Source organism: Copidosoma floridanum, unplaced genomic scaffold (assembly GCF_036245765.1).
Source record: "Copidosoma floridanum isolate Cflo_tuat_1 unplaced genomic scaffold, Cflo_Japanese_pri ptg000007l, whole genome shotgun sequence".
NCBI classification, from domain to species: domain Eukaryota; kingdom Metazoa; phylum Arthropoda; class Insecta; order Hymenoptera; family Encyrtidae; genus Copidosoma; species Copidosoma floridanum.
Genome location: NW_028321884.1, coordinates 3,896,922 through 3,923,627, shown reverse-complemented (window position 1 = coordinate 3,923,627; position 26,706 = coordinate 3,896,922). Strand labels below are relative to the sequence as shown.

The window sequence follows — 26,706 nt, the reverse complement described above, 5'->3', positions numbered from 1 at the left end:
TGATCAAACACGACAACGAAGTATATATATATATATATGTATGTTTACAAATAGATAAACGTGATGTAAAACATCACGAATGCAAACATGAATTGTTCGTTAAATTTTTTTCCAAGTTATTAAATCACGGTATTTTCTAATATTAGTTGAGTACAGTTTTTTGTACAAAATTCAAATCTGCAAATTAAGTTTTAAGTTCCAGAAAAGGTATTTGCTGAGAGCAATCATGAACAGTATTTTGAAGGATGGCATTGTTGGTGGTAAGTTGTTTTACAATTTCTTAAAACGAATAAATAAGTAAATAAATTTTATTTACTGCAGAAAAGAAGATTTGCCCTTACAAAGAAAAGTGCTACAGAAAAAATCCTGTTCACTTCAATGAAATGTCACATCCACACTGTAAGTACTTGTGAATTGTAATTTGAAAAAAATCATTAGGAATATATATTAGTACATTTACAGTCAATAAACTTATCCTAGTGGAAAAGCTGATCATCGATCAACTGGATGCCACCATTTCCATTCCAGAAAATTTAAGTTTCGAATGCTCCAACAGATCACAGCTGTTGGATCAGCTCAAAGTGTTACAGGTGGTTTTAAAAAAGGAAAGGGACAGGAATCAAAAGAATGATCCAGCTGAAACTTCTCAAGAGAAACCTTCTGAAAACCGTAATCCATCCAATGAAGATAAAGAGTTGAAAGAAAAAATCAAAAGGCACAAGCAGGCTGCCTTGGAAACAAGAATTGCCAGATTGAAAGAAATGGATGCCAAAGCTGTTTATCCAAAAGATGATTCCGAAGGTGCTACAAGTAAGAAAAGATTTTTAGCAAACACTAGCAGTAGTGCATCTCCTAAAAAGGCGAAAAATCAGAGAGAGTCTCAAGGCACTTCAAGCGAATATTCGAGTGTCTCGGATGCTGATTCTCAGAGCACAAGTAGCCAATGTAGTACAGATAATTCATCTTCAAATGAACCAATTATAGAAACTTACATGTCTTCCACCGATAGAACCCGAAGAGAAAGAGTAAGAGAGGACGCAATTGCTAGGATGCGACTGGCTGGACACAAAGTTGATCTAGTCCATCCTGGAGACTTTGCATTAAAGTATGCTTTGTCAGCTCCCTACCACTATTTTCTCAACAGAGTGGACAAATCACAAGTTACACATGATCAGCAGTTTACTGTGTCCTTTCCTGAATTGCTGGATGTTAGTCTAGGAGAAATCGTAAACAGTTTGCACATAAACTTTATGGTTGAAATCGGATGGTTGTGCCTTCAGTACTTACTTGCAGCTCAGAATGCAAAGATGACAATATTTTGTGGGCAGGTTTGCGATGCTCTGGATAAATATCCAGAAAACATCCGAGTGGAAATCATACAAATGCCTGGACCCTATGGAATTCATCATTCAAAAGTATCACTGTTTCAGTACAGCGACGGTGGAATCAGAATTGTCGTCTCGACAGCTAATATTTACAGCGACGACTGGGAAAACAGAACTCAGTGGTAAGAATACAACACAATAATCCGCCCTGTGCAACTGACAGGCCTTTGTCGAAAATTCATTTTTAATATTTCAGTGTCTGGATGTCGCCACACCTGCCTCGTCTACCTGATTCAGCGAATCCTAGCGACGGCGAGTCTCCAACGAATTTTAAAAAACATTTCCGTGAATATCTCGTGGCATACAAGAACGCAAAAATGGTTGAATGGGAAAACATAGTTAAAAAAGCCGACTTTTCATCGGTAAATGTGTTTTTCGTTGCGTCGGTACCTGGAAGCCACAAGGGCTCGTCCTTAAATATGTGGGGCCACAGAAAACTTGGGTATATCTTGTCCGAGCATGCTATCCTACCTCCGGACGCTCCTCAGTGGACTATAATAGCTCAGTGCTCGAGTATAGGTAATCTGGGGCCGAATTTCAATAGCTGGATTCAGCCAAATATCGTTTCGTCAATGGTTAGAGAAAAAGCTAAAGGTCTGAAGAGCGATCCGAACTTTCATTTTGTTTATCCAACGTTGAGGAATTACGAAGAGAGTTTTGACTGCAGGAAAGGCACTTGTTGCTTGCCATACTCGAGAAAGAGCCACGAGAAACAGCAGTGGATCAAAAATCATATGTAGTAAGTTCATTAAAATTAGAACAATTTTTCGTGCAAATCGTTGGCATGTGATAAAAAATTGTTTGTTTTTTTTTTTCACAAGTCAATGGAAAGCAGATGAAACTGGGAGAACAAGAGCAATGCCACACAGCAAATGCTACACGCGTTTGTCGCCCGATCAAACCGAAATACCGTGGTTTGTGCTAACAAGTGCCAATTTGAGTAAAGCAGCCTGGGGCTCAACAGCCAAGACTGGAAACTCTTTTTATATAATGAATTACGAAGCTGGAGTTGTGTTTATACCCAAGTTTATCGTGAGTATTTTATTTCTGCCTACGCATATACATTGTTCACTTGAAAGTTTTGTTTTCATCGTTTTTTATTGGTTCTCGTCTAGACAAAACAAACGACATTTCCAATAAAAAATTCGAGCTCCCCCGATGTACCAGTTTTCCGGTTGCCGTACGATTTACCGTTGACTCGATACGGATCCAATGATGAACCATTTGTCGTTGAGTTTATGAGTGACTAATACTTGGAAAAAACCACTCGATGTCCTACATGAATTTTTTTTCATTGTGTAAATCTTAAAGTTTTGTTAAAAATGCATTGATTTACTTTTTTTTTTTTTGCAACGTACAATTGATCTATTTTTGTAAATCATAATACAATGTTGGAAGTGGCTTTAAAAATACATTTAATTTTCCTAGAAAACACCTTTTCGATATTATTTCTTCCTCAAAATCCGGCAGTGTTTAAATTTTCGCGGTAAATGAGAACTTTAAATCTCCTTTGCACTCGCGCGATCATTTTAAAATTACCACGTGACAATGGTTGTATATATTTTTTTTGCGTGTGCCCCTCGTCACATGCTACTAATCTCTGGTCACATGTAGGTTATAGTTTGTTTACGGCACTTTTGACTCTTGAATTTTACGATGTAACAAAATAAAAGTTAAATTTAATACTAAGAATAGTATATACGTATGCACATTGAAATAGTATCTATTCTCTTAATGCGTAGAATTAGAAAATAGTTTACCCCGTACTAAACATTAGCCGATCGAATATAAGTAACTAGCCGGTCTAGTATTATCAGGATGAATAAAGTAAACTTCGATTTTGACATTAATTTAAGCGACACTGACAGTGAAGATGAGAACGAGGAAGTTGAGACAAGCAAGAACAGAACAAAAAAGAATGACTTTGACGTTTCGTCGACGGATGATGATGAAGAAGACGATGAGGCTGAAAAAGAAAAAATTAGAGAAGAAATATTGAAACAAAAGGCTAATGCCATAGGTCTCGATGCAGTCATTTATTGTCATAACGAAAACGCAGAGTACGGGGAGGAAGAAATCCTGAATAAAACTCTGGAATTGAAAGTATCAACGTGGATGATGATGTACGATAATTTGGAAGAACCAAGTGAGTTTGCCATGATGAGAGACGTAAGCGTTGGTATTGCGGAAAAGTTACGCAATATCAATGTGACAGCCAGCGAGTTTGGTAGCTTTGATGACAAGTACAAGGCCACTGCGCCTTATCATTTCTTCCTGACCACGGTTCCTGACCAACCAGAAACATTCGACCAGTCCTACTCTGTGTCCTTTCATGAGATAATAGATCACACTCTGGGTGAATTAATTGACAGTCTTCATATAAATTGTTTCGTCCAAGTGTCATGGATTATCACCGAGTACATGATTGCCTGTCAGCGACCTAAAATGACAGTGATTTATGCAAACTGTAGTGATCCCGATACAATTTCTACTCAACCCTTTGATATTGAGTTGCAACAGGTGCATACAACTGATTATGGATGCATGCACTCTAAACTATCGATATTCAAGTACAAAGGTGATAAAATTAGGATTGTTGTATCAACTGCTAATATGTATGCCATAGATTGGACAACGAGAACTCAAGGGTATTTTCAATTGTTTGTTTATTTACTGAGTTCCTAGATGCCATTATTACGTTTGAATGTTTTTCTAGCTTGTGGGTATCTCCATTTCTACCTCTACTCCCAGTTGATGCAGATCATACGGATGGAGAGTCGGTCACGAATTTTAAAAAAGACTTTATCAAGTATTTGTCCAAACACAAGGAGCCGCAAGTATTTGGCTGGTTGGGATTGATACATAGAACAGATTTCTCAGCTGTCAAAGTATTTTTTCTGGGATCTGCTCCTGGGAAACACGAAGAGCCTGAAATCAATTCATGGGGACAAAATAAACTTAAAACAATATTGTCTCAACATGCAGTTTTACCACATAATTCCAAAGAGTGGCCTGTAGTGGCTCAAAGTTCTGCTGTTGGTAGCTTTGGACCTAATTACTTGGCCTGGCTGTCGTCCATAGTTCATTCAATGTCTTTTGAGAAGAAGAAGACTTCTGGGAACGATATCATATTCATGCCAGAGTTTAAATACATATTTCCATCCCAAGAGAATTATCTAGGTTGTTATGACGATGGGCTGCAGGGAACATGTATTTTGTACAGCGAAGAACTTCATTTGCGGCAGCCGTGGATTAAAGATTATTTATAGTAAGCCACATTTTCTTATATTCATAGAAAAAATTATATCATAGCCGTTTCAATGCTCTTTTCTATCTTCAGTCAATGGCAGGCAAATATAACAAAGCGCACTTTTGCTATGCCTCATTTAAAATGTTATACAAGAATATCGCCAGATATGACTCAAATTCCCTGGTTTGTCTTAACAAGTTCCAATCTTGGCAAAGGTGGTTGGGGAAAAATTTTCGTAAATTGGGGAAAAAATATTCTCAGCATCACTAATTACGAAGCTGGGATAGTCTTTATTCCCAAATTCCTTGTAAGTACATAGAACATTGTTTTTTTTCTCTATTCTGTCTGCCTATTTTTTTAAATGTATGTAAAATTTTTAAGATCGATAGAGACACTTTTCCAATAAGTGAGTCGGCTTCTTCGGAAATTCCACCTTTTCTATTGCCTTATGACGTGCCATTAACTAAATACAGACCAAAGGACAAACCTTATTTTTCACCTACACACGAACCACACATCTCAGAAAAACCAATTGAGCAAGGTGAAATGGATCCAGAAGAGTACGAGACAGAAAACTGTAATATGTAAAATACATACCTACGTGTTATATACTTTTTCATTATATTTATATATTTTTTGTACTGTCCTGTACAAAACAGTCTAAAATGATGTGATATATGCTCAGTTACTAGAAACGTAAATTAGTATGAAGTTGAAAAATGCGATTGTATAAGATTTGTTTATAATTACAGAAAAGCACAAATGCTTGTTTAAGTTACGATTCGTACGAAACTGCCTAACACTAAACTTGTTTTCATATAAAATGACTATTTAATTGGTGAATCGAGTATTACATAATTTAGTAACTTAGTTGTAACTACACGACTAGAAATAGTTAAGATGAAAAATAACAAAAATTATTTTCATAATATTTTCTATGTAAGCGAGTTGCCTTGACCATAAATAGATGGTAATTTAACAAATATTGACTATTTTTCGAGTAACAAGAAACGAAATGTATATAATGTTTATTTCAATAAATTATTTTTTAAGAGAAAATTTTAAAAAAAAGAATCCTTTGAATTTTCCGCTACGAAATCTGTGACTAATCAACTTGTGTGTCAGTAAATGTCAGCATCAGCAAATTATCAAAAAATCCATAGATATATAATGCACATAATGCACAATAAGTTAGGTATACGTACAGAGACGGGAGAGACGTGAACTTTGTAGCACAAGCAACAGAGTGAATAAGACCGTACTTTTCAGGATTATATTTAAATATTGTAACACTATTATAAGAATATATTAAATATTTAGCGTTACTAGTGCAGATCGTTTCAGTTTGGCTATAGTTGATTTATTTATTGTTTTATCTAACGAGTGCAAAAACATTGAAATGTCCACCAATACAAGTGTGTGTAGTTTCGCTGCAAAGTATCGAGCTACAGCTCCTTATCACTTTTTTTTAACTCCAATTTATAACGAGCCTGCCACTCATGGGCAGCATTACACAGTTTCATTCCACGAAATTATGGATCGTGCTTTGGGGGAACTAGTTGAGTGCTTTCATATCAGTCCTACAATCGATTTGGAGTTTATTTTTTCACAGTACAAAAGAGCTTCTCAAAAGCCTAGAGTAACTTTAATTTACTCTCACAACCTTACATTTAATGACTCCGACTCTGACTCTAATTCTGAATTGGATTTTGATTCTGAGGTACTTGACATTGATTATAAACAGTACAAAAAAACTCATCGAGAAGGTCATATGTTTTCAAATCTATCAATACTAAAATATAGGGATGACAAAATCAGACTTGTTATTTCCACAGCTAGTCTGTGTTTTGAAAATTGGAATAGAGGAATTCAAGGGTATACAATATTATGTATTCGTTTATTTATGTTTTATATACAAGAAAATAAATGATTAGATTCATTTTCTTCAGATTATGGGTATCTCCATTTCTACCTCTACTCCCAGTTGATGCAGATGATACAGATGGAGAGTCTGTCACAAATTTCAAAAGGGATTTTATTGAATACTTGTCGGAACACAAAGAGCCACAAGTGTTTGGCTGGTTATCTCTATTGTACAAAACAGATTTTTCTTCTGTCAAAGTATTTTTCCTGGGATCTGTTCCTGGAACACATCAGGGTCCTGCATTGAATTTGTGGGGACGAAATAAACTTAAAAAAATACTGTCAGAACACGCTGTTTTGCCGGAAAATGCTAGAGATTGGCCAATTGTCGCTCAAACTCATGACTTAGGATATACAGGGGAAACGTATTTCAATTGGCTAAACTACAATGTTCAAGCAATGGCGATGGAAAAAGATAAAAAAATAATATATACACCAGAATTTAAGCTTTTATATCCATCTAAAAAAGACGTTCCTACAGAGCTTGAAGGGATGTCTCATTGTTATGAAAAAGATTTTTATCTCAAACAGCAGTGGATCAAGGAGTACTTGCAGTAAATTTTTTTTTCTTTTTAATAATTGATATAACTATGTAATGTAAATGTGATTGAATCTTAGATATTTTTTTTAAGTCAATGGAAATCAGAGAAAATAAGGCGCTTACAAGTATTTCCAAGTCATTTCAGTTGCTACACTAGAATTTCACCCGATGGTACGAAAATTCCCTGGTTTGTACTAACGAGTATGGGTATGCTAAGGAACTCTTGGGGACAGTTTTTACACAGAGTTAAAGAACCTCATCTTTACATAACCAGATACGAAGCCGGTGTTGTATTTGTTCCGAAATTTCTTGTGAGTTGACGAATCATTTTATTTTTGGGATACAACTAACATTTATTAATTCCAATCTTTTCATTTCAATAAGCTATTAACTTATATTTGTGGAGAAAAAAATTAAGAACAAAACAATTTTTTATAGGTAAAACAAGATACGTTTCCGATAAAACAAAATAGTTCTTCAGAAATGCCAATGTTTTTGCTACCATTCGATTTGCCATTGACTCCTTATGAACCAAGTGACGAGCCGGTCTGCAAGCCATCAGTCAAAAATGAAAGCTCAAGCGCACTTGAAGATGAATTAATTGAAAAAATAGCTCTTTCTCATGCGTAAACCCATGTATTCACATTCTGACAGATGCAAGTAAGAAGGCGTTAATTCTCATTCTCGTTAAAAAAATTCTAGTACAGGTTCTTATTTGAAAATTTATTTTTTAGTAAAAACAATCGCACACAAATCATATCAAAGACATTTTGGGACGTTTTTTACATTGAGAGCAAGATAATAGTTCAATAAAAACAAACGTGTCTTTAAAATTTGTTTTCATATTTAATCTGTAACAGTAAAACGGAAATGTACCGTTTTATTAGCGTTTATCTAACGTATTGTAACACAGTTAATATTTTTCTGTCACAAGTAACTGGTGATAACACTGATAACATTTCACTGATAGCATTTCTACAACATCACGTTGTATACAGCCACGCAAAATCATAAAAATTTTTTTTTAACACCGTATTGTGTACGTTAATTTTAATCGAAATTATTCTATGATATGTATTTTTTTTGTTTTGCTCTGTTTTACTCTAAACTACGTAAGCTTGTGCCGCTCAAAGGAGATAAGCAACGCTGATCGATTGTACACTAAGCCAATTCTGACGTCATTTCTCGATGCACGTACATTTAATTGCTTTTTTTTTCTAATGACGTGCTCGAACGATTTTCTGGAATAAATACGTTTGTTTCTCACGCCATACTTCCTTAATTTTTATTTTTGCACGGCTAGTTGTACTTTTGTTGATATTTCAGTCAAACACGGCTTGATTTTAAAACTCAATTTCAAAAGAAGTTGACAAAGAAAAACATATTATTTGCTTCCTCTTCTTCTGCTTCTTCTTGGTAATAGATCGATCATAAGTTTACACACTCGGGTAATATGAATTTCAAATTTATTTTCAAAGAGTAAAGCCAAAAAAAAATCGAGAAAAAGTTAACGAGTTGGTTTAAAATGTTATGACACATCAATAACAAACTTTTTTAGTATCTAATCACGATGAGAAATAAAATTATGCCACTATACTTGAGCGAAAGTATAATACTTGCAGAATCCAAGTACGTAAATATACGCACACGCAACGTTGCGAAATTCATGTCTATTACTTGGATAAAAGAAAAAAAACATTACAACTTATAGAGCTCGTATATAAATCATTGATGGTAACAAAGCAGAGTGCGCTGACCGGCAAAAACTAATGCGTATATTTGCAATACGAACGATTTCACGGATCGTCGCGAAATTTTTAGATAAACTCACGAATTAGCACCCAAACGATACTTCCACGTAGCGAATCTCGATTCCTTGCAAAATGCGCGTGGAAATCGTCACATTTGGGCTTCCCTTTTCCGATGAATCTGCGAATAAGAGGTACCCACTTGTAATATTTACAGCTCGTGTTTCATGTATCAAATTTGTACTGTAGCGATGTCCTACTTCCTCCCCCAACAACACGTTGGTGGAAAAATCCAGAAAACATAGGAGCAATCATCGCAAAACATCAGGCGTACAGTCCATATAAATATATACATATTACGGTGGCAATAATCACAGCAACCTGAATATCTATGCAAATGTCGAATCATCATCATTACCATTAGTGATGGATTTTAACGCGAGGCGTTAGTACTTTAGTGGATCACAATATAAATGCAATGCACAACATAATATGTATATTATATACATCCACGCTTGTTTTATCACTATTCTGGTAACGCACACGTGTGTGTACATAAGTACATCTTCAGCATTGCTAACGAGCATTTCGCTGCCGCTGCGAACAATAATAACGAATGTACATGCTAACTGCAGAGTATTACTATGGCCTTTGTTGCGTTTTACCCATTTTAGCCATTTATTCTCACGTTCTTGCGTTTATCTTCGATCTTCATGCCACTCTTTACGTTTCACATCAGGCTTGTGTGGGGTTTTTATTCTTCTCACTATAATACGTATCATGTGGTTATTGCAGAAAAAAAAAATTCATTCGAGGTCATCAAGGATATATTTAGAAAACATAGGCAATTTACCTTCTCCTGCGTTAGACGCCTAAAATCCGCGGTGTAATAATTTACTAACCGGGGGATTCCCCGCTTTAAGTATAAGCAGGGTTCTCTATATATGCTTAAATACGTCAATGTAAGATTTTGATTATTTTTTCCTTGTATACTTACCTCGCGAGTCGTTAAAAAGAGGCATTCGATGATTCATTTAAATTTTTAGCTTTCCAAAAAACGCGTTAATGCCATTCAAGGGAAACATTCGAAATTTTACCTGTCTTGATTCCTCGAAGAAAGAAAAAAAAATTGGCTCCAAAAAGCTCAAGCTCTACCTTCTTGTAAATCTGTGGTGCGAAATATATTTGTATGCACAATAATTATATAGAAAATTGTACTTGCATACCTCTCGAATTCCGTGTAAGTAAAAGCATGCACATAATTATACGTTCAAGCTCTCAGTGATGAGGAGGGAGGGCGAGCTTTTGGTTTCGCTGGTGCACGAGTATGGAACACTTCCACCTCCTTGCTACATAGTTCAATAATCTTACTTATCCGCGTATGAGAAGGAGCTGCATGACACCTACTTAACAATATTCCCACCCGGAAACACGCGTCCTTTTGCGCTCGCGCGCTTGCGCCACATGATCTCCTCTCCCTCCGGCGCTTTGTTCTACACAATATATGTATATATACTATGCGTGTATAGCTGTGGGTGTACCTGCACCGCCACCGCGCCACCACCGAGAATCTGCCCTCGTAGTTGACGTTGTCTCTCGAGTGCGTGTACAGCCAAGAGTGTGGCCGGCAGTCGCGTTGTGCAGGCCGCCGCGACAGGTGACGGCCCACCTGCCCCGTTCTTCATCTCGCGTTTTTCGTTTCGGTGATTCTTTTTGTGTTTATCTTCCCACCCCTTGCCCCCTTGCGCGAGTGCCCGAGTGTCCTTTATACACGGAGGGATATGAGAAACAGAGACGTCGGTCCCGAGGTAAGGCCAGTTCTTCGATCTTTGATGGTGCAACCACGTACAGGGTGGTTGTTTTTTTTTTTTTTTTTGTGATGGGGTGGTGATGCCAAGGGTGGGGGGTGGATGTAAATAAGGTCCGAGGGGGGGGGGGCATTCGACTCAACGAGACCGTCGTGTGCAGCTGACACGGAGGGTGGAAGTTTCGTCCTTGTTGTCGAGAGGGGAGCCAAAGTGTTTTTTCTTCAATTAAGAATATTTCCGAGTTACTCTCGAGGGTGCACCGTCGAGACTCTATGACAATCTTTGACTTTGCCTTCAAACACGTGTCATCGATTTTTTTTTTTTTTTTTTTTTTTTTCCTTCGTCACCTTGAAAACGCAAATTTATACCCAACAATGTATATAACAGTTGTTCGCGAGTTTTCAGCAAAACTGCACTTTGAATACATTTCAATAAAATCAAAGCGATATCCAGCTGGAATATCTAGGAGGCTAATTACAATTTCGCCTGACTCGAGTCTTTTATTTCCAACCGATGTATACACGTGTACTGTAATATAATAGCCAAATGAAAAATGGACTTTACTCGCCCCAGCTGATGTATGTATATGTACACCACATTATCCGTTCCTTTTTTTTTGTTACTATTTCGATGGTTCAATGACAAAAAAAAAAAAAAGTTTTCACTCGAGTACTGAATTCTCAAAGTTATTTATACTATTAACTTGATGTTGAGAAAGAAAAATGATAAAAACGTATTAATAATAATTACTCGGTACCACGTGAAATTTACGTAATCCGTGGACTTTAGTCAACTGGGTCGCTCAATCTTACCCCATGACCAACTAACCCATAGCGGCGCAACACCCACGTATTTACACACACGAGAAGCGGACGCCTTTCGTTTTCGCCCGCATGTTATGACACCGTACACCAAAGGAAGCGCTAATCCGTGAGATTTTCCTTTGCTCTTGGATATAAGAGGTTATCAATTACAGACGACGGAAAACAAAGCATCACCGGCAAATAAGTGCTGACGAGTACGAGCGATTCCCCCCATCCGATGGATCGAGATCGGTAACTCTCGAGAAAACCGGTATTGCGAAGCTCGCTCGTGTGTTTGTGCGTGAACGCGCGCTGTTTTCGATTTCTTTGCTGCAATCCATCGCGTTGCATTCTAACCACGTCGACGGTTCCTTCGTGTACACATATGCACGTGCTTACCAAGTCACTCCCTATAGTATGTAGTAAACTGGGCTACGCGCATTGGAAAATTTCGTGGGAGTGTGATAATACACCCATCCACGTTTTATACTTTCTTGCAGGCTTAGCTTCTTTTTTTTTTTTTTCCTCTATTTCAAGCATAGGTGTGTGTGCGTATAAAAAACTGACGTGGACGATCGAGTCAGCAATTGGTGGGAAAAAAACCAACAACAACATGGTAATCCATCAGCGAGTAACTCGATCGATGCACACGGGTTTTTTTTTCTTACTGAAATACGCAATTAAGTAAGTATACATAGTGACGACGTGGCTGGCAAGTGGGCGGCGTTTTTTTTTTTTTTATTGTCGCTCCTAGTGATTCAACGCGTACAGTTCGGGGGAAACGTTTGCTTGGATGCACGTGCGTCACCTTATAGAGAACTTGGTCGAGTGAATAACTTTTTTTTTTTTTTTTCCTTTTCCCACTCCTGGTCCTCTGTTCGTTTTCCCACGTGTCCCGTACAAATCGTCGGTCATTGGGCTATACGCGGTGGGCATCTCCGTGGATGATACTTGTGGCATTGTCTTCGTTCGAGTGGCCTTTTCTCCTTTCTTGGAGTCCCACAAGCAGGTTGGACTTTTTTTGCCATTCACAGTAAACTAACGCATGATATTTACGTACGGAACTGAGTGATAAAAGCCAATCACAAAGGCGCACTCTTTGGAACGAAAATATTGACCTCCGATGTTTCGCTTCCGCTTCGGAATGGACTTACTGGGGTTTGCTCACGCAGTGCGCAGTTGTACGGGAATTTCCATTCTGACCAACTTTGCGAGCGTCGCCGCGGTTTTTCTTTCGTCGCGCCGGTAAAAGTTGCGGAAGCTCGTTTTGTTTTCGTTTTGGACGATTGTTCCCCAAAAAAGACCACGTGTGTCTTACCCGGAAAATAAAATCGTGAGGCTGTGTAGAAAACCCTTGGAATTAGAGAAATAAAGTTTAAAACGAGTATTTCACGCTTTTTTTCGAGAAACGGACATTTACGGAGCTCGAAAGCCTCGAGACTATTGCTCGATAGAGTCGGGGCGTGTGACCTAGTCTTGGAGGAAGAGTAATGCACCTGAGGGCTTTATTGCTGCAGGACGTATTATGCGCTTCGCAGTAAAACGGATACCAAGTGTGTTTTGTTGTAAAGTAAATATTACATTGTTGGCTTTTTTTTTTTTTTTTTGTTAAGTCAATTAATCGATCTACTTTGTAAATATATATACCGATACGCGAATAAATCGATAAAAACGCGACTCTCTACGCAAGGGTTTTATTGCACTAAACATCGAGCTTTAAACTTATTTTAAGAGCCCCTCGACAATTTTACAAGCTGCTTTTACTGGGGTGAAAAAAAAAGATCGAGCTCTTCCGTGTTCTTTGGGCAGCGTATTTGGTGGTGCGGATTGCGCAACTTGGCTTGTTGCACGATTTTTTATCGGCCGCTGTAAGAACATGCCTGTAGAATACCAGATCGCGAGTTGGCTTTGGTGTGTGTGTGTACTTTGACAATTTATTGGATTTTTTTTTTTTTTTTTTTTTTTTTTTCGTAGAGTTTGTAGAAAATTTGATTAAAACCTGATCCTCATAGGTGGTGCGGTACATCACATTACATAAAATGATCGATCGAGTATGAATGTACGCGCAACGCAAAAAAAAATATGTGTCGTGAAAATTTTCCGAGAGAACTTTATGTTGCCACCAACGTAGGCTAGACTTAATTTCCGCACCGTAGAAAATTATTTCACTTGTACCAGATCTCAAGCCCCGAGGCTTTAGACACATGATCCTCAGCCAAAAAATTTAATAAAACATTCTGTTTTTTAATTTATTTTCGGATAAGTGTCCCTCATAGTTAAAGCTTAACGTAAAATTTAAAAAAAAACTCACGCGTCATTGGTCATCCCTCAAAAAAAAAAAAAAAAAAAAAAAAGCTCAAGGAAAAAATAAGAAACGCAAAAGATTACAGATGAGGGTTAAAGAGAAGCCATTGGTAAAGCGTAGCTAAGAAAAGAGACTAATTTTACGTGATGGTACGTGCGCCCGTGTATACATGTATACGTATGTACATGTTTCAGGTGAAAAACGAAGCGCTCCCTTTCAGCTACGTACAGCAGTTCATCTCACCCCTGCATCACTGATGAGAAGAAGAAGAAGACGACGACGACGAAGCTAAGCTCTTTGCTGCCTTATCTCTACATTTGCGTGCCTACGAAAAAAAAAAAAAAAAAAAGAAAGAAAAAAGAAAAAAAGAGGAAAAAAAAGATGACCGCGAGCGAAACGACAAGCTCGGCAAGCTGCTGCTGCAAGCCGCCTCCGTTGTCGGGAACGATATTCAGCTGAGTCTTCGTGTACAAGATGTCGAAAGGGATTTCCCACGCCGGAGTCGATAGGCCACTGGACGTTTTTTTTGGCCAGTGCCTGCTGATCAGCCAAGGGGACGCACGCTCGTAAAAATCCACGTGAGCTCGCGTTATTTCGCATGAAACTATTTTTTTTTCTCTGTACTTGAATAATTTGACCGTAAATCATATACTTGTATCCTGCCACTCGAATGCTGCTCAAAAATCGCAATTTACACTTATACACCTTTTTACCTTCAACTTCAACACCATCACCTCTTCTCGGGTGCAAATAAGCCTCATATTTACGAGTGGAAACAAAATATAATTGCAGGTGGGAAGCTCAAAAGTTCCATCCATACATAATCATCAAATCAACGAGGGAAAGAGAGAGGGGGACAAAAGACGAGGATTATGATCACCTGCTGGGTACTGGTAGCGGTGCTCGGTGCTCTCGTGCTCCTCCACGCGCTCTTCGAGGTCCACTACTTCCTGCGCATGTTCACCACCGTATTCTTTGCTCGCTTTTGCCGCAAACGCGTGCACATACTCGACGAGACTTCGGTTTACGGTCAGTATATGTTTGTTGCACGTGTCTTACCACCCTATCATTGATAAGTATATACTTTTAATAACGATACGCCTTGAGCTTTGTTTACTCGAATTTTCTTCTTCGTTATTCCCCCGATGGTTCGCGAACGATTTGCCGACTTTTTTGAAAAACACGTCGAGTCGGTAATTAACGGCCGAACGAGGTAACGTGTATACACGTATAATTGTAATGCATATACGTACATAGGTATTCAGCTAATTTTTTTTCTTCATCGAAAACAAATTACGGCTTGGCGTTGAAAAAATTCCACTCGCTCAGTTTTTTTTCTTCCGCGCATTTTTTTCCCCAAAAGCTCGTTAAAGCTCCACGTGCTCGGGACAAATGATGAAATTATCCGTTCGTATTCGTATAATAGTTACTGCTGGTTAACTGAACAATACAATATGTATGTATATTCATACATCCCTCCCCACCAATTGTGTATGTATCCCTCTTTTCGCGAGTAATGCACAGAGAGCGCGTCTCGCGTGAGTTAAGGTCAGGGAAATGAGCAGCCGAGTGACTCTGTCTTTTTCTCCCGGATGGCCTTCGATGCAATGCGGCGAAATAATGCATCGACTCTTCTCCTCTCGCGGATATGTATACATATACTTGTTTGTACCTATACGTGTGTGTGTGTGTGTGTATACTCGTATTGTACACTGCACCAAAGACGAGATTGCGTCTACCGTAGATACGATCGATTATCCTTTGGAGAGTTTTTTTCTTTTCTTTTTTTTTTTTTTTTTTTTACATAGTATAGTTTGTACAGCAGATTATCCATGTATTGAACTTTAGCGAAGATACGTCATTTGGAATGATAGATTTGATCAAAACGGAAGCTCGAAAAAACCAAAAGCTTCAAAACAGGTTTTTGCTCTGTTATTTACCAGATGATCGTATAAAAATCGTATCCTGTCTTTGTAAACGCGTGTGGTAGCTTTTTTCCGAAGCAGTAGCTGATAATGTGATCACAAAGTCACTTTGTGGATATGAAAAGAAAAAAAATTAATCGACAAACGCGACAACACAAAGGCTCGTTGTGCCGATTCACTCGTTGAACACAATTTTCAGACTCACGCGCCCTTGAAAGCATCGGAGTTACTCCTTTCTTTACTTTTATCTTTTCGGTACGGCAAGATCGTAAAACGGCGGGTCTCCTTTTTAGCGCTCGTAACGTCAGAAAATGATATTCCAAAGGGACTGGCAATTTCCGTAATTCGCACTCGAGCATTTAACCGCGCAATTCCTCATCGATCGGTCAAAGTATATTTATAAAAGCCTCCCGCTTACCCCATTAGCGGCGTATTGAAAAGCTCTCGTCATCCGGTAAAAATAAAAGTTCGACCATTCACTTGAGCTTACTCGCGCAATGAATTGTATTGAAAAAAAAAAAAAAGCTTGCTTTGAAGATCAAAGGCAAGTAATTCACGCAAACTCGGTATACGTTGCACGTAGCGGACCGGCGCTTCGGAAAAATCCGGGAATCCGTACAAACTGACGCTCGCCTGACCTTGACATAGGCCGGCCAGCAGCGAGCTTGCAGCGTCTGTATACATAATACCTACACCTACAACAGCTGAGCACGTATGTCCTACGCTCCATCTGTCGTGCGATTTATTTTATTGATTACCCTAATGACGCAGACCTATATATGTGTACCCTTTCTCGGATGCGGGTGGAATAATTGCAAAGCATCCTCGCCACACACACGTGTACGTATGTAATATCAGACATTTCATGTATTTTTTTTTTTTTTGCGCAACAGGCCTCTGCACCACAACGGACGTGGATTGGCTACTGTACCACATGAACAATGCCAGGTATCTGCGAGAACTCGATTTCGCCCGAGCTGACTTTTACGAGCGCACGAATCTCTATCGGGAGATATGCTCGCAGGGCTCGGGTGTTGTCCAGGGAGCAGCGACCATACGCTACCGGAGGTTCCTCAAGCCGCTTACTATTTTTAAGATTACTTCTAAGGTAATGAATGCATCTGTTCTTTTTTCATTGCATGTAAATACATATTACGAGCACAATACATTGTCTATAGATGTATTTTAACGCAAAGGTGTCAAGCTCTGAGAGCTTTTTTTTCCATTTGAATATTTCATGCCACTAGAAATCGAACTTTTTTTTCCGTGTCAGCGGTTCAAGCGAAGCGTTACCTTTTTTTCCTCCCTTTCCCCCCCCCAAGGTTTAATTAAGCGAACGCGTTTTGAGGTGACATGAGTGTCAAAATATATGGAGAAAGCGGGACTCACTTTACTCGCGTGAAAAAGCAACTACCCTTACCCCGATGTTTTTTTTTTTATGTATACCTATACTATACCCTGTACACAGATAATTTACTGGGACGAGAGGTCGATCTTCATGGAGCACCGCTTTGTCACACCGTCGGACGGCTTTGTGCGGGCGATCGCCATGTGCCGGCAGCGCGTGCTCGACTGCAGCGCTGAAGCCGTCATGGGCGTCCTTATCGATCGGGGCGTCAAGCAGAACGGCAACCTAGAGTCTGGCGTCACGCAGGTGAGCTTGCACACACCCGCGCACCAGCTACGCGCGATTTAATTGCAGCCGACGACCTTTTATTATACTTTACAACTATATACGTGCATGCAAAGCTCTTGTATTTTTTTTTTTTTCTTTTTCGTCTCTTTCTTGCCTCCTCTCTCTTTCTCTTATCTTCTCTCACGTTTTCGAACTCAAGCGCCACTCGTGAGATACAGCCGTGCTGGGTGTACTTATGCTGTCGCGCAAAGCCTTTGTTTGCATCACTTACTTTTGCGAGCTTTTTCTGTCGTCTACTTTAATTGCTTTTTTTTTTTTTTTTTTTTTTTTTTTCTTATTTAAGTATGTATATATAGGTACTTGAGGTTCGTCAAGTGCCTCTGTGTTGATAAAGACCGACTTTTGATAATAGTACACGGAAAATGAACATTTCACGCACAGTTTCGCGTGTGTAAAAACATGTTTACCACATGGTTTTCAAAAAATAGTCTGAACAATATTTTTCACAGTGTGGGAAGGGTTACCAACTCGAAAAATCTCTTTCGCATGGCAGAATTTTTTTTGTACTACGTTATTTAACGTAACATTATTTTAAACGGTTTTATACATTTTTGTACATAATTACATATTAAAGAGAAACAATTTTTATTACATACACTACTAAAATATTGCAGGTACCTACCAATTTTTTTTTAGTGGCTTATCTTGAATTAAAATAATTCTATTAATCAAGGTACAAAGTTTTTTTTTCCAAATTGTTATGGATTGTTTTTGCTAAAAAAATTTGTAAAGAAGATACCATATTAAAAGAAGTGATTAAATTTTTACCTTTTGGTAAAAAGTATAATTTTTTAACTATACTGCGAAAAAATTGAATAATCATACGTGCCCAAGTCTATCTATTCCCGTACATCTATATATTATCTACTCATATGATTTCTAGGTGCCACACGTACGCCCGGAAATACCAGTGGAAGTGGCTAGGTGGTTGGAGAGCAATGATATTTCCTCGGCAAATCTGCGACAACAAGCGCAATTGCCTCCACAAGCTGTATCGACGCATTTCTGACGAACAGAAGAAGCCGTCGTTTTATCAGTGACAACGACGGCTGTTTTACCTGCAGCCAACGGCCGCGACGATCAGTCGGTCAGCGAGACAACCTACGTTTGATTGATTTTTCTTTTTTTAATTTTTTTTTTTTTTTTATATATACATGATATCGGTAACTCTTCCCTTACTGATGGAGCTCAAGGAGCCTCTGCTGTGGTTTACACTTACTGGCCAAATCAGTCTTTCTAGTCTGTGTGATGTGTTGTTTGTAGGAGGCCAGGTGATACTGTGAAACAGAGACAATCGCTCGAATAAATTTGCAAACGCGTTTATGAATAAATGCAATCGAGTCAATTTCAACGATTGGCTCCTACTTCCACTGCATTGTTGTGTATAAAGATAATTATGAATAAAAGTTATTGAACTAAATGGATTCTCGTTTGACTGAGCGTTTTCACTGGAAACCAATTGTAATAAAAATACTATAGAGTATAAAATTTTAATATAAAAATATATACACGAAATATCAAACTTTAGAAAATTGTTGAGGATTTTAAATATCGTTAACTGAGACTTTTTACACATACCAACAGATTTTTTATTGTGATTGTTATTGTATCCTGTGGCCTACTTTTCAATATTGCTTCTTAATTTAATGATCTTACATTAAGTCCAACTATGAAATGTATGAGACAATCATAGAGAAAAATGTTTAATTCTGAGCAATAGAATTTTTTTCCTAAAGTTTTACTTAAGTAAAAGTACTTTAGATGACTCCAAGATTATTATTCTACATGAGAAATTTCTTCCATACAACTTGTAACAATCTGAAAAATTGTAAAAAATCGTAAGTATATTTACGAGAATTTTTAATTTATATGTACACATGGATAACCAAAATTCTTTTTAAGGTTTCTAAATTATCCGAGTGCTTAACTTACACACACTAAACAAAAATTTATTCTTATTCCCACGTTTCCAATACACGTGGACGAGAAACAAGGTTTGTCAAGCGTAAAAAAAAAAAAATATTTAAATAAATAAAAAAATATTCAAAATAATCCATCGAATAAATAAACAAATAAGCCTATAATCTTAAATTGAAATCTTCCCGCGATCAACTTCTTCATCGACTTCGCGGCGCGCGATTATAACGGGAACACACACACACACACATACCGGCTGACCGACTGGAAAACTGGAATTCTGCAGCGTTGGTCAAAAAACTCCAAGTCAGTCTGCGGCTGACCAAGTGGTTGAGCAGAGACTCCTCTTTCTCTTTATTTTTTTTTTTTTCCTTAGTTTTTGGTAAACCATATTTTTTCATTTTTCCGTCGACCAGTGAAGTGTAAATCAACATGCTTAGCTATTTCACCCTCGCGTGCATCGTAATACTTTACGTATTCTTCGATGTCAACTACTTTCTTCGAATCGCCTTTACGATCGGCTTTGGCAGACTATTTCAAAAGAGGTCGAAAATTTTTGAAAAAACAACCATCCATGGTAAGATTGTACATTGATTTTTTTTTTCAACATTGAAATTGATATTTAAATGTCGCTTATTCTATTGTATTACATTTTTCATGTTCTAACGCTAACTAACGCAATTTTTATTTCTTTAATTAAATTTTTTTTTAGTAAAACCATTAGATCTACTAAAATTAAAAAAAAAAAAATCTTTTTCAAACAATTTGTGGTACTTACTTCATTCTGTCGGTCATATAACTGTAGTATACTTTCTAACGTGCTCGTATACGAAGCATACACGCGTATGAAGCGATACAACGCGTTTGACTAGTCATAATCAAAAAATATTTTAACCGAATGAAATCTTCGATCCCAAAAAAGTTGGATCGCTTAATACTGCGCCACATATTAGGTCACCAAATTACAATGTGACTAGATGACTGGCTGAATTAAAGAAATTCAAATAAGTCGCAGAACCGTATAAATTACCACATGTGAACAGAACAGTCGCCATGAAAAATCAATTCTTTTGCATACTCGAGCTACAAAAAATATTTCCAAACAAATGTTAAAAATATCTCCCAACCACTATGATCTTGTCTAGCTAAAATATAATTTTCAAAACCGTCTATAACTATCACTCTTCATATTGGAAAAAAAAAGAAAAAAAATGTTTGCGTCATCTACAACAGGTATCTGCTTGACCATGGACGTCGATATATTCCTGAAGCACATGAACAATGCGCGCTACCTACGCGAGCTGGACTTTGCGCGCTTCCACTATTACGATCGTTCGGGTATTTATGCTGAAATTTCCAAGAGGGGAGGTGGAGCTGTTCAGGGTGCATCTTCCACGCGATACCGACGGGCGCTTCCTATATTCACTCCTTACAAAGTCACTACTCAGGTAATTTATTTATTAAACTATAAATTGGAGGTAGGAATAATAGTTTTACATTATAAAAAAAAAAAAATGCTTAGCACCAGTTAAAAATTTATTTATTTTTTTTCGTTCGCAGCTAATATACTGGGACGTGCGCAACTTTTACCTGGAGCACGAGTTCATCAGTTTGTCGGACAACTTTGTGCGCGCCGTTGTGCTGAGCAAGCAAAGCGTCACTGGCCTCAAAGTTCCCGTGTCCGAGATAGTCGAGAAAGTCCAGCCTGGCGCCGTGAGGCCTGAAATTACCAAAGAATTGAAACTCTGGTTGGACTCTATGGAAGAGTCTTCGTTGAGGTACAAGAAAAAGTGAAACTGAAGTTGAGCGTTTGGAATTAGAAGCCAAAATTTTGCCAAACAACTTGACACTGAAATGATGCCTTACATGTGTACAAAAATGGCCTTTCAATAGGCATCCCTGACATAGTTGTTTATCACTTACTTTTTATATAGGTGTAGAGGATTGTTTTACTTTTTCTTAGGAAAATAGTTTTAGCATCTATAAATGTATATTTTTTACGAGGTATAGCAAGTTTTTGTATCGAAATAAAATTTATTTTATTGAATGATAACAACGTATGATGTTTTATAAAAAAAAAAAAAAAGAAAAAAAAAACTATGGTCATTTAGTTTTATGACTTGGAAGTATTGACGATTTCAATACAGTTTTGTAGTGTTATAAAAATTAAAACTACAAATAACGATTGTATATTTTTATTACAAAAAATTTTCTATTTCAGCTATTCATCAATTTTTTATTGCTACGTACATTCAAAGCAGAACTTTTTTAGATTATTGATTGCACTTCTATTGTTATTTTGTACTGTAAAAAAATCAATAAATCGACAATATACCTTAGAACTTATCCAAAATATCTTTAACAACAGCTTTTGTTTTGATAGTCAGAACAACAAAGGTTACGTATATAAATTCATAAGTTTTATTTATAGGTACGTAGATACGGGCCAAAATACTGTTATAGTTGGGTATGTAAATTTAAACATTCAAAGCCAATAAATCGAAAAAAAATATCTAGTTATTTTTAGTCTTACCAGATAATCAAAGTGGTATATATGACACTTTAAACTTTTGAAATAAATTTACATAAAAAATGATTATCCAGACTTAATCATGGATGTACTGCCCTCTCTTGGAAAGGAGTCGAAAAAGCTAGGGAGCTCAAATGAAATTGAGAATAATGTTGAATGGTACTGAACAATTTTCACAGATGGTAGTACAGTCACGAAGCTTTGAGCGCTCAGAGAGCACTTGAGTTCAAACAACGGATGCAACGACAAATTATAATTTTCAAGCTGCACATTACATGTGATTCTTCGGACGGCACACGTTGATAATGCCAAGTGTTTTTTGTTTTCTTTCGAAACATTTCGAATTTTCCAGTGCCAAATTCTTATTTTGTTACAAGTGCAGTAGATTTGTTAAAAAAATATAAAAAATTTGATTTTATACCATAATTGACAAGACTATGATTATCATCATAATTTTACTTTTTTTCTCAGTCTTCATAACATATAGTCTTTTTGATGTGAATTATTTTTTAAGAATGGCATTCACAATAATCTGGGGTAGAATGTTTCATAAAAGACAGAGGCTTCTTGAGAAATCTACTAATTACGGTAAAATATATTATTATTTTTGTTATTAAATTAAGTTTGGTTGCTGATTTTTTTTCAAACAAAAAATTTAACATGACGGCTTTGAAGATCATTACGTGTAAAATGAATTCTTTTTTCTCTGTAAGAAAAGTTCTTGTAATTTATTTTAAAATGTTTAATGGTTTAAAATTTCATTACATTAAAACTAATATAGTATATTTATATTTTGTAATGCGTTAAAAGAAATTTTTTAAATTTTTTTATAAACGTTACAACCAGTTTTAACAATTCTGTTCATCCAGTGCAAAAACCAATACGAAAAACAATCCTACGTCGTGAATCTAATTTTAATAAGTACCCTCGAGAGCAGTGAGTCAACACTTTTTTACGGAATATCATTACACCACATAGGATTTTATGCTATAAGGATAATCCATCTCTCTACATGCAAATTAATAGATTCAAAAAACTAATTGTATGATAACACGTTTGGAAAAATCGTGTACTATTTCCTACTGATGTTTTTACATTCAGGGTTGTGCTTGACGACAGACGTTGACATATTCCTCAGTCACATGAACAACGCCAGGTACGTGAGAGAGCTGGACTTTGCTCGTTCCTTCTTTTACGACCGTTGCGGTATTTTTCGGAAAATCAAGAGAAACGGCGGAAAATTAGTCCAAGGGGCGACCGCCATACGGTACAGACGGCCCATGCCTGTTTTTGCCCTCTACAAAATAACGACGGAAGTAAGTAAGTTTTCAAATGGTAAATTAAAAATTAAAAATGATAATCATATAATTTAATGCACTTGGTCGCCTTCGGTTTTTCTCACAGCTCATTTATTGGGATGACAAAAATATATACACACAGCATGAATTCGTCAAGTTGTCCGACAAATTTGTACACGCAACGGTGCTGAGCAAACAGAGCATCGTAGGATCCGCTATCCACGTACCCGACATAATCGAACAAATTGAGCCGGGCGCAATCAGATTTGAGTTATCGGAAGAGCTAAGTCTGTGGATGAAATCTTTGTCCGAGTCGTCGCTCAAGTTCAAGAGATTGAGGGAAGAGGAGCTCAATGTCGATACCACGGCTTTTTTACAAGATCCTTGAGGTCATCGAAGATCAATAATAGTGCAAATGTATACATGTGATACGAGTTTTTTTAGATGTATAAGTCATTTAAATAATTAAGCTTTCGACGATTTTATACTATTTTACACTGGTAAGCTTTGTACACCCAATTGAAATACTCCAATAAAAAGAGAGAAAAAAAATTACCGAGTACAACTTTTCGAAACAAAACCACAGCCTGATAAAAAAACATTCTCTTGTATTTATTTGATGAAGTAAACTTAGTATCAAGAAACCTACTTGGTTCTTTTTATTTCTTACCTGCACTAGAGAAAAGAAAAAAAAAAGCTGTAATTAGGTATTAAACTTTAATGGCGATGCACTGCTACGCTGTTTTTTTTTTTTTTTTTCTATTTGGTCTCCAGGGCTGTACTCTTGCTTTCAAATATTAACAACCAAGTAAAGACGTGTAGTGTGATACAGTATCAAACGAAATGTGGTATTCCTCTTTATTAATGAATATCAAACGCTGGACGCTTGGACATACCTACTTGTGGTAAGCGTTAGAAGGAAAACGGGCTTCAACTGCTCAAGGATGATGGATGCAAGTTTCGAAAAATATCTGGGGCTCAACGTTAAGATGTTGGGATTCATGGGCTTGGCTGTCAGCTTAAACAACCGTAAAATTAACTACAAGTATTTTATTTTGGAAAAATTGCCGACTCTTTTGACAACTGTTTTGGCGCTTTTTGAGCTGTTTTGTCGATTTCAAAGTATAACGCGGTCCTGGAATAACGATTTCAGCTTCGCACTTCAAATGCTCTCTTTTCTTCTTAGCTCTTTCATCTGCGCTTTCAAGGTACGGTTAATTTCCAATATTACTGCACCACTGTGCTTTGACAGCACTTGCACGAAATAAAATTAAGCTCGAATGTAACAAAAAGTATTTTACGTAATAAAAGTAAAAATTACACGCGGGGTGGTTTTAACATTTTGAGTACAGGGTTTTCGTATAGCAATGGCAATAAATAGCATAAGATCGGTACTACCAGAGATGGCTGAAATGTGGCAAAAATATCCTCCTCGAGAGCACCGTCTCAAGGCCAGAGTTTTGAGCAGCGCTGCGAGATCGCTCCTATTTACCAAGTTATATTTTTTTCACGTGGTCCTTGGAATAGGAATCGCTGCGCCACCTGTACTGTAAGATAATGACACGTAATTGTCTCGAGGAATTTTTCTTCAAATTGTTTGGTTTTTTTTTTTTTAATTTTCAGAAAATTTTTTTCCAACTGCTTTACCTCCAAAGTCATGAACGAGGCCTGTGACTTGACTGTTAGAGTTTATCTAGTGGAGTATCCTTTTGAAATAAATAGTAGACTACTGTACTTTATCATCCTCGTGAAAGAAGAGTGGATGTTTTTTAATTCAGCCTTTTATTGGGCTTGCTGTGATACATTGTATATTCAATTCGTTACCCACGTCATACTGCAATTAAAGGTCTGTTACAAAAATTTGATGTGCAACCAGGAAGAAGGAGACTTTATTAAGTTGTAATTTATTTTTTTTAAGATATTAAAGTTTGACATAAATGATGTACTGAAACATGAAAATGATGAAAAACAGGTGACAGTATATTTGATAAGTTTTATCAAAAGACACCAAGTTATATTAAGGTACATGTAATTGATACTAAAGAGAGATTCAAATAATAGATTTTATACAAATTTTACCTAATATTTGATACTAAAAATGTGTGGGTAGATTTTGTCATCAAATTGAAAAAATATTCAGTCCAGTTCTATTTGTTGCTATGATTACATCGTCGGTCAACATTTGTCTCGCAATTTTTGGAGTACAGGAGGTATTGCATTTGTTTGTGTTTCCTTTTTTTTCTTTTTACAATGAATTTAGAGAATATCTTACGATGAATAATAATTTCTTAATTGCTTGTGACATTCGCAATCAGATATTCAAAGCATCAAACTACAACGACATAGCAACTTACATGTTTATTTTAGCCGGAGTGACTTATCAGATGTTACTCTATTGCATCTATGCAGATTCTTTGACGCAAGAGGTATATCAAATATTAGTAGTTACTTTAATTTATGAACAAGTTGCTAAGTTTAATAATTTTAAATTTTTTTCTTTATATATTAGTACAATAATTCCTCCTAAAATGTTAAAATTAACAATCAGTTAAATATAATAATTATCATACAATCAACAAACAAGAATGACATTGTCAACGCAACATTTTTTTTTCCATTTAAACATGTAAAATCTGTAAAACCTAAAAAATGTTACACTTTGGTGCCTGCAAGTTTTTACTCAATACTTTCACAGATTAGTCTCTGCTACTTTGTTGTACAACATCAATTTTGTATACTAGTAGTTACAGATTAAAACCATATCTCTTTTTTCTATCATTTGTTTGTACGATATGAGGCATTTGTTTGGTCATAAAGTGTACCTACACCGAAAAATGATGTATTTCAATTAAGGTCTACTTTTTTTTCTAAAGTCACTTTTGGATATTCATCCACTCACTTTTTGTAGAAGTACAACTTTTTTTTCATCCCGTAACTAACAGATTTTTACAGGTGGTAACATTTATTATGCTCCAAAAAATAAAAGGCACTTCTGTGAGGCACTAAATATACAAAACTAGTTTGAAAAAATTTTCAGGCAATGTTAGTAGCCAATGCAGCGTACGGCAGCGATTGGGTCGACAAAAATCACAAACTATGGACGTATTTACGAGTACTAATCCTGAGATCTCAGGTTCCAGTAAATTTCACAGCCCTCGGATTCTTCACGATAAGCTTGAGGAGGCTAACGATGGTACTTACTCACCCATGATATTTAAAAAACAAACCAACAATTCGATCTTACACTTTGAAAAAAAATTTTCCAGATTTCCAAGGGAGCTGTATCATATTTCGCGATGCTGTCCGCACGTCACTCCTAAAGAAGACACATTTCCCGGTCCGGGATGAAATACAAATAAACCGTTCTTGTACACCACCGATGTAAAACATTTAATAAAACGACCCTCGATTTGCAAAAACAGCCTCTACATTCTCTAGCATCACCGAACAAAAGCCCCGTGCGACTCCCCGCAAAACCCACCGTCTCCTCGCCTCGTCCAGTGTTCAACAGATGACGCCCGCGCGCCGCAAGCACCGCCAGAGAGAACCGCGAGCCTCCAACGCGATTCAGTCCGCG

At 37.0% G+C, this 26,706-nt stretch overlaps 7 protein-coding genes across 9 annotated transcripts; all 7 read left to right on the top strand.

Moving 5' to 3' along the window:
• The first annotated feature begins 64 nt into the window (after nt 1-64).
• LOC106638407 (tyrosyl-DNA phosphodiesterase 1-like) lies at nt 65-2,768 on the top strand. Of its 2 annotated transcripts, XM_089588640.1 has the most exons (7): nt 70-129; nt 190-260; nt 322-399; nt 481-1,507; nt 1,582-2,124; nt 2,207-2,417; nt 2,501-2,768. In XM_089588640.1, the coding sequence occupies exons 2-7, from the start codon at nt 227-229 to the stop codon at nt 2,633-2,635; spliced, it is 2,028 nt and encodes a 675-aa protein (XP_089444766.1). In that variant the 5' UTR covers nt 70-129; nt 190-226; the 3' UTR covers nt 2,636-2,768. The 2 variants fall into 2 exon arrangements, with proteins under 2 accessions (XP_014207035.2, XP_089444766.1); XM_014351549.2 differs by having other exon boundaries at nt 65-260.
• A 226-nt stretch (nt 2,769-2,994) lies between these two features.
• Nucleotides 2,995-5,589, top strand: LOC106638502 (tyrosyl-DNA phosphodiesterase 1-like). Its single transcript, XM_014351713.2, has 4 exons — nt 2,995-4,033; nt 4,102-4,653; nt 4,726-4,942; nt 5,017-5,589. Exons 1-4 carry the CDS (start codon nt 3,204-3,206, stop codon nt 5,221-5,223), a joined length of 1,806 nt encoding a protein of 601 aa, XP_014207199.2. The 5' UTR covers nt 2,995-3,203; the 3' UTR covers nt 5,224-5,589.
• Nucleotides 5,590-6,158: 569 nt separating this feature from the next.
• Nucleotides 6,159-7,889, top strand: LOC106638683 (tyrosyl-DNA phosphodiesterase 1-like). The gene is made up of 5 exons (XM_014351992.3): nt 6,159-6,510; nt 6,585-7,112; nt 7,191-7,410; nt 7,538-7,759; nt 7,834-7,889. Exons 1-4 carry the CDS (start codon nt 6,170-6,172, stop codon nt 7,727-7,729), a joined length of 1,281 nt encoding a protein of 426 aa, XP_014207478.3. The 5' UTR covers nt 6,159-6,169; the 3' UTR covers nt 7,730-7,759; nt 7,834-7,889.
• Nucleotides 7,890-10,440: 2,551 nt separating this feature from the next.
• On the top strand, nt 10,441-18,804 carry LOC106637164 (protein THEM6). Of its 2 annotated transcripts, none has more exons than XM_014349850.2 (6): nt 10,441-10,655; nt 13,958-14,341; nt 14,556-14,792; nt 16,582-16,796; nt 17,157-17,342; nt 18,268-18,804. In XM_014349850.2, exons 3-6 carry the CDS (start codon nt 14,636-14,638, stop codon nt 18,391-18,393), a joined length of 684 nt encoding a protein of 227 aa, XP_014205336.2. In that variant the 5' UTR covers nt 10,441-10,655; nt 13,958-14,341; nt 14,556-14,635; the 3' UTR covers nt 18,394-18,804. The 2 variants fall into 2 exon arrangements, with proteins under 2 accessions (XP_014205336.2, XP_014205345.2); XM_014349859.2 differs by lacking the exon at nt 10,441-10,655 and adding an exon at nt 12,198-12,467.
• Nucleotides 18,805-19,601: 797 nt separating this feature from the next.
• Nucleotides 19,602-21,348, top strand: LOC106638456 (protein THEM6-like). Its single transcript, XM_014351614.3, has 3 exons — nt 19,602-19,878; nt 20,535-20,749; nt 20,862-21,348. The coding sequence occupies exons 1-3, from the start codon at nt 19,734-19,736 to the stop codon at nt 21,093-21,095; spliced, it is 594 nt and encodes a 197-aa protein (XP_014207100.2). The 5' UTR covers nt 19,602-19,733; the 3' UTR covers nt 21,096-21,348.
• Nucleotides 21,349-22,136: 788 nt separating this feature from the next.
• On the top strand, nt 22,137-23,667 carry LOC106636557 (protein THEM6). Its single transcript, XM_089588942.1, has 3 exons — nt 22,137-22,419; nt 22,933-23,147; nt 23,236-23,667. Exons 1-3 carry the CDS (start codon nt 22,269-22,271, stop codon nt 23,515-23,517), a joined length of 648 nt encoding a protein of 215 aa, XP_089445068.1. The 5' UTR covers nt 22,137-22,268; the 3' UTR covers nt 23,518-23,667.
• Nucleotides 23,668-24,277: 610 nt separating this feature from the next.
• On the top strand, nt 24,278-26,449 carry LOC106636546 (odorant receptor 67c-like). Its single transcript, XM_014348949.2, has 8 exons — nt 24,278-24,337; nt 24,482-24,678; nt 24,753-24,975; nt 25,048-25,151; nt 25,240-25,339; nt 25,445-25,555; nt 26,167-26,322; nt 26,396-26,449. Exons 1-8 carry the CDS (start codon nt 24,296-24,298, stop codon nt 26,447-26,449), a joined length of 987 nt encoding a protein of 328 aa, XP_014204435.2. The 5' UTR covers nt 24,278-24,295.
• Nucleotides 26,450-26,706: the final 257 nt, after the last annotated feature.

What these genes read in the sequence shown, in the direction of transcription:
- LOC106638407 (XM_014351549.2), top strand. Translation starts at nt 227, where the DNA reads ATGAACAGTATTTTGAAGGATGGCATTGTTGGTG. An exon ending in GAAGGATGGCATTGTTGGTG is followed by an intron (nt 261 to 321) that starts GTAAGTTGTTTT and finishes TATTTACTGCAG; the next exon opens with AAAAGAAGATTTGCCCTTAC. An exon ending in TGTTTATACCCAAGTTTATC is followed by an intron (nt 2,418 to 2,500) that starts GTGAGTATTTTA and finishes GTTCTCGTCTAG; the next exon opens with ACAAAACAAACGACATTTCC.
- LOC106638502 (XM_014351713.2), top strand. Translation starts at nt 3,204, where the DNA reads ATGAATAAAGTAAACTTCGATTTTGACATTAATTTAAGCGACACTGAC. An exon ending in TGGACAACGAGAACTCAAGG is followed by an intron (nt 4,034 to 4,101) that starts GTATTTTCAATT and finishes ATGTTTTTCTAG; the next exon opens with CTTGTGGGTATCTCCATTTC. An exon ending in TCTTTATTCCCAAATTCCTT is followed by an intron (nt 4,943 to 5,016) that starts GTAAGTACATAG and finishes AAAATTTTTAAG; the next exon opens with ATCGATAGAGACACTTTTCC.
- LOC106638683 (XM_014351992.3), top strand. Translation starts at nt 6,170, where the DNA reads ATGGATCGTGCTTTGGGGGAACTAGTTGAGTGCTTTCATATCAGTCCT. An exon ending in TGGAATAGAGGAATTCAAGG is followed by an intron (nt 6,511 to 6,584) that starts GTATACAATATT and finishes CATTTTCTTCAG; the next exon opens with ATTATGGGTATCTCCATTTC. An exon ending in TGGATCAAGGAGTACTTGCA is followed by an intron (nt 7,113 to 7,190) that starts GTAAATTTTTTT and finishes ATTTTTTTTAAG; the next exon opens with TCAATGGAAATCAGAGAAAA.
- LOC106637164 (XM_014349850.2), top strand. Translation starts at nt 14,636, where the DNA reads ATGATCACCTGCTGGGTACTGGTAGCGGTGCTCGGTGCTCTCGTGCTC. An exon ending in TTTTTAAGATTACTTCTAAG is followed by an intron (nt 16,797 to 17,156) that starts GTAATGAATGCA and finishes CCCTGTACACAG; the next exon opens with ATAATTTACTGGGACGAGAG. An exon ending in TAGAGTCTGGCGTCACGCAG is followed by an intron (nt 17,343 to 18,267) that starts GTGAGCTTGCAC and finishes TATGATTTCTAG; the next exon opens with GTGCCACACGTACGCCCGGA.
- LOC106638456 (XM_014351614.3), top strand. Translation starts at nt 19,734, where the DNA reads ATGCTTAGCTATTTCACCCTCGCGTGCATCGTAATACTTTACGTATTC. An exon ending in TGAAAAAACAACCATCCATG is followed by an intron (nt 19,879 to 20,534) that starts GTAAGATTGTAC and finishes CATCTACAACAG; the next exon opens with GTATCTGCTTGACCATGGAC. An exon ending in CTTACAAAGTCACTACTCAG is followed by an intron (nt 20,750 to 20,861) that starts GTAATTTATTTA and finishes TTTCGTTCGCAG; the next exon opens with CTAATATACTGGGACGTGCG.
- LOC106636557 (XM_089588942.1), top strand. Translation starts at nt 22,269, where the DNA reads ATGATTATCATCATAATTTTACTTTTTTTCTCAGTCTTCATAACATAT. An exon ending in TGAGAAATCTACTAATTACG is followed by an intron (nt 22,420 to 22,932) that starts GTAAAATATATT and finishes TTTTACATTCAG; the next exon opens with GGTTGTGCTTGACGACAGAC. An exon ending in TCTACAAAATAACGACGGAA is followed by an intron (nt 23,148 to 23,235) that starts GTAAGTAAGTTT and finishes TTTTTCTCACAG; the next exon opens with CTCATTTATTGGGATGACAA.
- LOC106636546 (XM_014348949.2), top strand. Translation starts at nt 24,296, where the DNA reads ATGCTCTCTTTTCTTCTTAGCTCTTTCATCTGCGCTTTCAAG. An exon ending in ATCGCTGCGCCACCTGTACT is followed by an intron (nt 24,679 to 24,752) that starts GTAAGATAATGA and finishes TTTAATTTTCAG; the next exon opens with AAAATTTTTTTCCAACTGCT. An exon ending in GCTTGAGGAGGCTAACGATG is followed by an intron (nt 26,323 to 26,395) that starts GTACTTACTCAC and finishes AAAATTTTCCAG; the next exon opens with ATTTCCAAGGGAGCTGTATC.